At 41.8% G+C, this 11595-nt stretch overlaps 1 protein-coding gene across 3 annotated transcripts in view; it reads left to right on the forward strand.

Annotated features, from left to right (window-relative positions):
- The window catches only part of RB195_018887 (uncharacterized protein), a gene marked incomplete at both ends in the record, with an annotated part of 28950 nt that extends 17960 nt beyond the window's left edge, over positions 1 to 10990 (forward strand). For 2 of the 3 annotated variants that reach the window (XM_064186509.1, XM_064186508.1), the window contains 5 exons: positions 135 to 294; positions 5781 to 5871; positions 10706 to 10772; positions 10805 to 10827; positions 10958 to 10990. In XM_064186509.1, coding sequence (XP_064042389.1) covers positions 135 to 294; positions 5781 to 5871; positions 10706 to 10772; positions 10805 to 10827; positions 10958 to 10990 — 374 coding nt within the window. The other variant, XM_013450133.2, reaches the window with a different exon arrangement.
- Between the last annotated feature and the right edge of the window lie 605 nt (positions 10991 to 11595).

The following is an 11595-nucleotide window of genomic DNA, read 5'->3' on the forward strand; positions in this document are numbered from 1 at the left end:
TAATAATAATAATAGTGATAATAATAAATGGTGAGGTGTTGTGGCCTAAAGCGACATCTTTCTAAACTGTTTTGGTTTAAATTGTTCTAATGGAACACCTTTTTATAAAGAAAACGAAATACATCTGGTTTCAGCTGTCGAAAGGCTTGTGATATGTTGTCCGAATCTGAAGGAGTTAGATCTGTCAGATAACGTAAACATAACAGAGAGAGGTCTGCAGTTTATTATATCCCTGCATCAACTTGAGTCACTCTCCCTGAACAGATGCTATGGAATTCAGCCTATGAACTTTTTGTAAGTTTATTTCTATCTTTATTGATTCCATTCACTTTTTGGGAATTAACTGCTCATATTCCTGATGACGTCATGCTGTAGTACGAAATAATTTCTTGTAATTAAAAAAAAAAAGATAGAGTGCGTGGCGTTGTTCAATCTCTTGGGAATGCCTTTATGCGCTTAATTCAAAATGGTTTGAGGTTTATGAACGCGTGTGCAGCCCTACAATGATTTGCAGGTGGGCCAATGTGTCTCGTCAGCGTTCTTATTTACCTACACAGGTGTGGTAGTAATTCATCGGCTCCGGAAAGGATGGAAGACTTGGTTGGCTCTACGGCAGTTTTGAACCATCTGCATTGCAGTCACAGCCGAATTTCATACCCACTGCCTTAAACCTATTTTGCGGTAGCAGATGTTTTTGCAGTACAATTTTGAACTTCATATCTATACATTCATCATTATATTCTATGAATGAATGAAATACGATCAGGTTAAGCATGGTTCCTTTAGTTTGCGATTTTCTTTATTCGAGGACCGAATCACCAACTTGGTTAACTTTTTGTGACGAGCTAGCTAATCGGGGAACGGTAAAGAGTGTCCCAAAGGGTTCTCCGAGCCTTCGATTAATACGCGTCCAGTGATGCGCGAACAAACCTCGACGAGGTAACGCTCCAGTCTTTCATGAACCGTCTTAGATACTCTTTTTACCATAGGGACGCAAAGACAGTTGTAAGGAAATATGTAAAGAAGAATGGTGTGAATTGTCGTAATTACCGGATAAATCAAAAAACAATGTAGTCAAGTGCAGATGTCACTTTGTGTGGTCTTCTGTAATACTAACAGTAAAGTTTTATCCTTTTTTTTTTTGAAAGCTGGATTGTTTCGTTTTCAACAAAAAAAATTTCATATAAGAAATTTGAAGATATTAGATGCATTTTTCTCTCATGTTCCAGATAAGGATTTCACTTACTTCTGGTACGGTTATAAATTTGAGATCACAAAGTTCACATCACAAAATTTCAGTGGATGTGTCTGATTCTTGAGAAGAATCCAGTAGCTCATGAGTTACATAGTAGCCGGTGATGAGGCGTACGATTAGCGGTAATTAAGCAGAGTCGGCTATTTACGACCCTCTTTACACGCACCCAAGTCAATCTGAAGAAAAACTAGCTACGTCTGTTAGTGCCGTGTACTGGTGTATATAGAATGTTATGTATTTGTTGCATGTTACTGTTGGTAGTCATTTCATAATATTGCAATTTCGATTTCGTAGGTTCAAGCTCGAGTTGTACTGGGCAGTCACGTGCGCGTCAGTCACGGGCGGGGCAGCCACGTAACACCACGCGGGAAGCTCGCTAAATAAGGTGCTCGCTCACAGTCAATAGTCAGTCAGTTCGTTGGTTCAGAGCGACACCTCGTAGCGGAGAATCGCTCGACTTGATGGCGAAGCCCAAGGCACTGGTACAGTGCGATGGAGACGATAGTCTCCGAGCGTATTTCCTGGAAGTGGGGACGGTTGTAGCCTAACCTATAGTGAGAGCGAGAAGTCATGAACAGGGTTCAGGACTCTCTTAAGGTCTCAGCGGGAGGGCCCAAGCCTAAGCGGTTGAGAAAGCATGCATAGCATTAGAGCGACTGGTGCAGGAGTAGCTGCACACAAGGCGGAGCTGCAGAACCGTTTGGAGTGGTAGCCCCACATCACGCAAGGCACCCGAACGAACAGCCAAGTAAGCGAGGTTGTGCGTGATTGCCGACTTATACTTTTAACCCTCTAATTGTATTTGTGTACTAAGGATAAATGTTAGCGGCTACCTTGTGCATAGTGAAGAGAGCAAAGAGACAAGGTATTTCTCTACCATTACTTTCAGATGGGAATGAAACACCCCAACCTCAACACGTCTTGCATTTTCTTCGAGCCTTATTGAGGAGGGGATAATTGCGTAGCGCGGCTGTTGATAGCGTCGTCGTCGCAGCAGCATCGTAGCTCCTCTTACCCATTTCATCGCTCACCTCTTACGATGTGCTTCTTGAATAGGACAAAAAAGGTGATGACGGAAGTTGATAGGAATTTCACATAAAGTAGGGCGGTTAGAAAGAAATAGCAAGCGAAAGCAATTTAGAAACTCGATGGAAGTGTATATTTTCCGGTTGTCATTTGTTAGATGGAAACCACCCGTTTGTTCATAGGGACAAACGAGATAGCTAAAGAAATCTTGCTCTGATCGGTGTTGTAATCCATTTTAGTTTTTTTTTTCGCTTTCTAAGCATTTGTTTTTGCAGCGGATATTCAATGTCTGACGCGGCGCGAGTAATGTCTCGCAGACATGCATTGGACCCAAGGGCGTATTTAGAACATCGGAGGTGTCTGTTCACTACTCATACACCTAAACGGCCGTATTGATTTATGGATAGAAATGGAGCGATAAAAGGCTGCAGGAGTTCAAAGAATTATATAGTTTTATTGGGTAGAAAGTAAAAACAAGTAGTGGAATATTTGACTCTACGTAAACATTCTATCCACATGGAAGATTTGACAAAGCCTTGATCTAAGTAGCTTTTCAGTTACATAACGTGACAATCGGCGACAAAATTTATTATCGTTAGCGCTCTTGTGTTACTATTGGAAAGATATGAGAATTTTAACACGTAGCAACAAGTGCATAAAGCTTTCGAAAATGAATTTAATGTAAGTCACGATGGCAGCACATCGCACTTTGATATGCCCTTGATGACGTATCTTTGAGTTGGATGGAAGGATCTATTTCATCTCCTTAATTTCAGATGATATCTGTTGAGTCTGCTTTTTCGTTTATCACAAGCTGCATCAATTCCCTTTTCACCATTCATTTTTATTCCCTTTTAAATTCGCAGTTTTCATTGCTTTGACACGACGCGAAGGGGGCGCGGCGTCAACTGGATCACTGGAAAGGGGTGGTCTCTAGGCTGTAGAAGACAGCCGTGAAGATTACTGGGATGGTGGAGGCGATTACGCGTCCAGCAGATGGGTTTATGGGTCAGATGTGGCTTCAAAGAGCTCTCCGATTCCATATTGTCAGAGTAGGCGAATATTTCTGTTTTTAAAGGCAGCGTATCACGAAACTGACGTAGTACGCAAACCTCAAGGAACCCGCAGAGTTCGAGTTCTAGATTACGAAACCCAGAGTGGCTTTGCTCAACCTCCTCTAATCGTCGTAAAAAAAACCGCATGTGAACGGTGTTTGTTCCTATGAGTTATGTCAGAACACGTCCCCTTGTACACACTGTGATCCTCTCAGCAGTCTATTCATGGGTTTTACATGAATAGAGTGTAGAGAGAATATAGATGAATATGCATAATTGATCTTCGACCGCTCGCATAGACGCACAAAAACGGTTAAGGAAAGTTGAACGGAGCTACGCTGGGTTCCGTATTCTACGACCAAAACTTTATAGGTTCCGTGGGTTTTCCTTACTGCGTCATACTTTGCCTTCAAGGATGTTTTGAGTCGTCGAAAGCAGAAGATTGGAGCGCCAAAATTTTGTCGCTGGGCACACTCCGGTGCTTTTATAATAGGCTCGCATAGTTGGGCGGCAACGAGCAGTAGCAAGCTACTTTACTAGATTGAATGAATTTAAACTGTAATCTCTCAGCACAGACAACGATCAGCACTGTTTTGTGCTGAGAATTATCCAAGAAAGATATGTTCCAGTTGCTATGCATGGTCAGCATCTTACTTAATTTTGGCTTAACCGACATTCATCGGACGTGTTGCCGAGATGCCGTTTCGTTCTTGATATATCGTAGCTCATCCCATTTGATTGCCAGCAAATGTGCAAAATCAATCCATTCGTCGCTGTTCCACATCTACGAGATTTGATGTCTCGTATGAAATGTAGAACCCGAACTTGGTTATGTTCGCGAATTTGGCATATCGAAACGGGGAGCTGTTGGCAAAGATTCCATGCTCCCTCCATTTATTTAATCCATCAGTTTGTAAACTTCGGTGTTGTTCCGGACAGTAGCATCTTTTTAGCGCATAAGGAGGCTCCCGTAGATTTTTGAGCATGCCTTCAATTATACCTTGTCTGAACAATTAGTGATGTAGGGTGACCTAAGGAGGTTCACCGCCGTTGTTGCCTAAACAGCCGACTCTGCCTACCTTCTGCCCATCATACGATGTATCTTTGGCCTTCGGCATGTTGAAGAAGATGTTGATCTTCAATATTATCACGGAACTTTTCTGGACACGAGCTAATAAATTGTTTTGGAAAATTAGACATATTTACTAGAATTTTCTGGTGCTTCTTCTTTTGCATGGATGAAAATCTATGCTTGGAAGCGGCCTTTGTCGGCAGCATTATTTCAACAACATTTCAGCATTTCGTTTCTACTAATTCTTCATCATGGATAATAAGTAATGGATATCATACTATGTATCACATCTATGTATTACTAATTATTACTAATTATCCATGATAATATCCATGATATCATACTAATACTAATTCTTCGCTTTTGTCAGCTACCGATTTTCTCATTTGCCATTCTTTCGTATTCGAGAGGTCACCACAGGTCGTGTCCCATCACCTCGCTTGACCCTGGATTGAATATATCCAAGTGTTCCAGTATATCTAGGCATACATGCGATAGTCGGACCCAGTGCTTCGACCCCTTTCATTTTTGTACGGTTGGCGAAGGACCCCTTCACTTTTGTATAGTTGCCGAAGGAACCCCCTACACTTTTGGTTGATTGGCGAAGGAATCCTCATTATTTAAGCTGCACCCAATGAGCTGGACCCCCTTCACTTGAGGGGGGTCCGACTCTTCCCTATCACATCTATGTATCTAGGTTTGGAAATCAACCTGATGAACTACCTGATTTCCGAGCTGGGCAGGAGGGAACGAACGTTTGTGGAGCATAGAAGATAGTGAAGAATGCCAAGAACATTCTCTGTGCTCACCTATTCACCACCACCGGAAACGGTTCGGAAACGTTAGCGTCTTGCAAGTACAAGGAGAATGCAGTCAACTCAGTTCAACTTCTGGGTGATGCTGAGTGTATTCCGCTTCACGCAAGTAAAACAGAGGTTGCACACCGTTTTTTCAGTGACAAATTCTCTTCACCTCACTCTGTACTTTTTCTCGGACTGGACCTTTTTTCGCCCAACCGATTTGCCTGAAAACGTAGTAGTAGGGCCAAATAGACTTGACCTCTACCATGCGTCTACCGCGCAAATTGCTACGTAGCCTTTGTGACCTTTCTGCTTGACACTGTTGTTCAAGATATCACTCTACTTGTAGTAGTAGAGTAACAAACACTGATATCACGAGATTTATGCTATATGTTATAAAGGATTGTGCGATATACTGTACTATTTCGAACACACTACACTATGAGATTTGGGACATGACTTCGTCAATACATGTGTTTAGCTTATTTCTTATTTTCTTATCTATCCTTATTCTTATCCTATTTTCTTCCTTACTTTCTAGTTTAACAAACAATAAAGGAATGTGCTTTTAGGATGTGTGGTCATCTGCACGCTTTGAACGTCTTCGGGTGCGTTACTGATTCTGGTTTAGCAGCATTGAAGAATGGACTGAGCGAAACAGAGGTTTCGTTATTTTCTTTTTGTCACCGGCACTTCTTGTACTGTTTTATGTACTGTGTTTTAACGTTTTATGTACTTACGAAACAAAATTTTGCGTATTTTCTTTTGTCATCGGGATTACCTTTGTTGGCAAACTTGCGTACACCATCTTCTTATCTGCAATGCTGTTTGTCATCAGGTTTAGAATATGATTGTGACAAAATCGAATATATTTGTGAAAATAACAGAGGATTCAAAAATTTTTGCTAATTATCGCTCACGCTCAAGAACGCGCTCAAAAACCAAACATTTCTTTTTTCATGGCCTAAAGAAACGCTAATTTCTAAAGATTGGACGGACAAATAAGTTTTAAAGAGATTATTGTAGGAAAGATTATTGCAGAGAAAATGCTTATTTATAATTATAATTGGAAATCATAAAATAAATAAAACAATCATGGAATATGATAACGGACTCATTCTGTCACGTGTGTGTGCGTATGTGTATGTGTGCGTGTATGTGTGTCAGTGTGTGTCCAGTCAGTGAGTCAGTCACGTTTAAGAGGAATCGTCGGCGCCATTAGCTTGCGAAACAAGGACAGCCCTTTAAACGCTAGAAGAGCAACGATAGCGAAAGATGCCGACTCTTATGCTTCAGCTCGATTACGTCACGAGAAGGAACATTTTTTTTGTCAGACATGCGAAAAGCTAGAGCTGTCTGGAACGTCGTATTCGATTCCAGCCACTGCCTAGTTCTTCTTAACTTGATGGTGCATTTCCAAAGGAGTAGTTGAGTTCAACATCAGCCGAAGCTCGGCTTAGCATTTCTGAAAAAACGAGGAATGCAGAAAGGAGTTCCGGCAACGAGGTTCTATCTATATGTGATTACGGACCAAGAAGAAAGTGGATGACGCTGGCTCTTTTACTAAATGCATCCAGTGCTTTGCAGGGAAAACGCTCCTGGTTTGATACCGGGGATGAAGTTTGCCTTTGCATCCGCGGAGACAAGATTCACGTACATCCTGCCTGTGTGTAGCTCGCACTCTCCATCTTGACGTCCGGTGAATTCAGCCGGAAGAAGCGAATGAGAAAGTTGTTTTTCAGCTGAAACGTGATTGCGAGAACGAATGGACGTCAAGATGGAAGAGTTTGAAAAGGTGGTGGAGGGCAAGAACCCGCGGAAAATCTATGCTCTACTAAAATAGTATAGCGGCAAAATGAAAAGATGTAAGTCATCTCTACCCACCTGGAATGAACATTTCAACACTTTTCTGAACCGGCATCCGCAGTCTGTTCCTGAACTCGCGCACGCGCGACAAAACGCGGTTGGCGAAGAAACAAAGACTGAGTCGGAGGTACTGGTCTATATCCAAAAAATAAATGGAAATTAGGATGGAGTTAGAAAATGCTGAGAAAATTCGTCCTCTTTTCGGGATTCGTAAGATGACGAAGATACCTGACTCGTAAAGACAAGATAGCATAGTTCCTCTCCACAGGAAGCTATCGTTCATGAGACCCATTAATTACCAAAGATTATCACTGCGTGTGATGTACAAGGTTTTTGAGCGGATAATTTTGAATCGGATAATAAAACAAGAAATTATCCGCGACAGGAAAGCCGGCTTTCGCCCTGGTCGATGAACAATAGGCTGGGTATTTATTGTGAGGAGAGTGATAGAAGTGTGGCAGCAGTAATGATCGAAGTGCGGTTAGCTTTTCTGGACTTCGAAGCCGTTTTCGACTCTCCTTATCGAGATCGCCTTCTCAACGCGCTCTGCGTCTAGAGAGCTCCAGCCAGCTTCAAAATTCTTACGCCTAATTAACGACGTGTATTGAGGAACAACTGCTGCGGTACCAACACCAACCGGATGTACTACACCGTTCGAAGCGGAAACTGGAGTGAGGGAAGGGCAGTGGCGGGACCCTTTCTGCTCAACTTTGCCGAAGAACAGTTGAACAGTGTCCCGCTGATGTCGTTTTAGCACGTCTGCACGTCCTTTGGTGAGTCTCGAGTACGCCAGATGTAGTAATTTTCGGGGAACGGTAAAGAGGGTCCCAGTGGATTCTCTGCGAATGCCTCCGAGATATGTCGTGCCCAGTGGATATGCGGGCGGATACGCGAACATACCTCGAAGAGGTCACGCTCCAGTCGTTCACAAAGACGCAGACAACCGTCTTAGATGTCCTTCTAGCCACAAAGACGCAGAAAACTGCGCTTTTACAAGGGAATATGCAAAAAAGAGTGCTATGAGCTGTTGAAATTAACGAATAAGTCGAACAATAATAGCGTTAGACAGAAGTACATGGGATTTTGTATGGTGTTCTAATGAAGAAAGGGAGTGAGTTTGTATTTATATCACCTTTAGAAAGTCTAGAAAGCTTGCCAAATTTGAACTCTTTTTCCTGTAAGTTCTAAGAAGTCAGAGATACAGAATGTTCCTCTGTCCAGAAATAAATTAGGCTACAAAAAAGCTTGGGAGTTACAGGATAGCGATAATCCTCATTACCGTTACTTTTGAGAGCTGGAATGTTCCGTTTTAACGGGAATTTTTATGCACGTAATTTGAAGCTATTAGATACCTCCTTATCTCATATTTCACGTGAGAATTTCTATTGCTTCTGGTGCGATTACAAGTTCACCTCACATCACAAAATTTCAGTGGATGTGTCTGGTTCTCTAAAACAATTTAGTGGATAGTGAATTATATCCTAGCCGGTGATGCAGCGCATGATTAGCGGTAAGTAAGTAGAGTCAGCTATTTAGGTGCCAACGAAAGTGAATCTCTTCAGGACGCGCACTATCGCTAATTGCTCTGAGGAGGCATGATCGTGGTATCCTCGAAATTCTGCCGGGACCCTCTTTACACGCACCCGTAATTTTCGCTTCTAGCAGCACGAAGTTGCAACATGTTGTTAATCTTGTAATGAAATTAGCTGTAGCCTACGGACTATGACTCTGCTCTGATAGGTGTAAGCAGATATGGTTCTCCTCGAAACCCTCGATGAGAATCAGGATTAGGGCTCTGTACTGAAAGACGATGGCAGCTATGAGAGATATTCAGCAAAGATAGGCCAATTCGGCATTCAACTCATCGATCGTATGCCTCTGGTCGATCACCATCGTCAAAGAAATAAAACTGCGAGTCTACCTATCCGAAATTCGCATTATTATAATATACGGATCGGAGAAATGGGTAGCGCACCTGACGGTAATGGGGAACCTTGACTGCATGGAGAGAAAGTTATTTCGACGACTGTTAGAGGATGACAAGTGGAAAACATCAACAACATGGACGGCCTTCTGAAGAGACAGAAAGCAGAAACAAACACAGAAAGCCGACTTCGTTTCTTTTCTCGGGTCATGAGAAGATCGTCTGATCATCTTGTCTAAGTTGTCGTAATAGTGCTACCAGCCTCATGGTCGTAAAAGAAAACTTTGGATTTGGTTAATTGAGATCTGTGGACACTTTGGTGTTGACAGGGAGTTCAGTCGAAACGCAAAATTTCGCCGTTCATGGGATGGCGACGGAGGAATAGATTCTGTGCGAGCCCAGGCTGAGGATCGAATAGGATGGGTCGGATATGCTTAAGGATGACACATACTGGGGAAGATGCGGATAGCTGCGTTAAGCCGTAACACTGTCCTGGTGACTAAATCAAGTAAGTTATCACCACGCCATACCCACATGTTTGATGCGCATTCTTGCTCTGTTGCTTGTTGCCCTCAGTTTCGTATAATTCTATGCTTTTGGAGTCTAACAGTTTGCTACGGTCAGCGAAATTTACGGTGTCACGGTGCGCAGCCATGAGTCAGTCAGTTAGTCGCAGTAACGGTTTAGGGTCGGGATAGCAAAACTGACAATGCGGTTCATAAAGGTTTTTTCCTTTTGCATATAGCAGAGAAAACTAAGAGAATCATAAAGCAAAGTCTCGGAAGAGAGGAGCCTTTCATTCACTGGGTAACATTTCTCTTCGGAAACTTTCGAGCTGATATATTGGCGTGACGACAAGTTCGAACCTACGGCCGAGTTCACAGTGCTTTCCAGGGAAGCGACAAAAAGTGACCAGAAGAAGAGGAACAGAGCCAGTCGTATTGGCGGACGCTGAAGGCTATTTCCTTAGTTTGGAGGAGGAGTAAACGAGTGGCTTGTGAAACACTTGAAAGTATCGAACTACGGAGAAAAAGACTAAGATCATTCGACTCTCACAATACTTATATCGGAAGTTCTATTAACATTAACACATTTACTAAAGGAGGAAGAATTTTTGGATGTAGCGGTGATGCATTTTATGACAACTGTTAGAGAGAGACAATGTACAAGGTAACCGAGTTTAAAGCGCATAGCAGAGACAGGAGCTTTTCGTGATTCGCAGAGAGATGAAAGTATTTCTAGCATTTTTTTTCAAAATATCGAAGGTCAACAGGTAGACAAATGGTACATGTGACGGTGTCGGGTTTTCATTAAGGACCCCGTGTTCTTGCACAAATATTTGATTTATTTGGAGAGATAGATGCTCTTTGCCGCAATGGACACCTGTTTTTCTTTGGGATTATCTGCTATTGGAATCACCTGCTTTTAATTCAACGCTACCGTCTTTTCATGTTTTGAATTTCCGCTTTTCCGTTTTGAATTTAAAAATTCTTCTGACTTTGCTGTAGATAGTAGAGAGAGTTTCAGAAGCTTTGCAAGCTCTTCTGCGTACTTTACTACTGCTAAATTTGAGAGAAAAAAAGCAGTTAATTTTACATCCTGGTATTACTAATAATACTTGCAATAATTTTAACAATAATACTAATAGATCTGGTACTAACAAATAATGTATTTGAGTAAATCGTTTGACTTTTTTTAATCTTTAAGGTTAATGGAGCCGTCTTCAACTACATCGCTAAGCCCACTATTCCTCCAGCTATAACAAGCATATGGGGTCAACGTACAAAGGATTTTTATTAATTGCAGTGTTTTATCGTACTTCACCTCTTGTACGAGAGTTCTTTCTTTGTCTATTTATGTCATGATCTCCTTTCACTCTTGCTTAGTTACCATATGACAGTTGAGCAGTCAGAGAATAATGGGTTGTGATCGTAACGATTCAACATAATCTGGTTTCAGGAGGATGCTTGTTGGTTGTTGCATGTCTTCTAACCCTTGTTCCATTTATTATAAGGTGTATTATTGGCATCAGAAAGGTTGGACGAAGGTTAAACTCTCAAAGTATAATCAAATATTCGCATAATCGCTTCTGGTCGTGCTAACTATGTATGAAGTAATGATGATGTATTTGGATGAGATTTCATCATGTTATCTAATTTCAGACAATAATAATCAACACTATTGTATCAAACCTAATTTTGAGCGCAAATGATTACAAAAATCGCAGGGACGAGCATTTCTTCCGGCGACTGCCACGCTCCGGTAGCTAAGGTGTCTCGCCAAAGAAACGCCCTCGGCGAAGATGTGTGCTAGCCCAGTCTGAGTGATTGATCGATATGACGATGAAACCGATAAGCATTTAGCTCTTTTTTTTATGTTTTCCCTCAGTTTTTTTTTGTCGTTGCAATCGTTCTCGAATTGCAGAATTCTAGTTCATTGATTTTATTGTTTGGCTGCTGTCAACGCGTTTCCTTTGAGATTTTAGTATGTAGGGTTTGAATTTTTGTCCCATTTGCGTTTTTGTTTGGCTAGGGTTGTTTCATAGTCATAGTCGTGGCAAAATACGTAATCATGTGCAGTTGCATGGAAAACTAGGC

The sequence above is a fragment of the Necator americanus genome, chromosome II (genome assembly GCF_031761385.1).
Source record: "Necator americanus strain Aroian chromosome II, whole genome shotgun sequence".
NCBI lineage: Eukaryota > Metazoa > Nematoda > Chromadorea > Rhabditida > Ancylostomatidae > Necator > Necator americanus.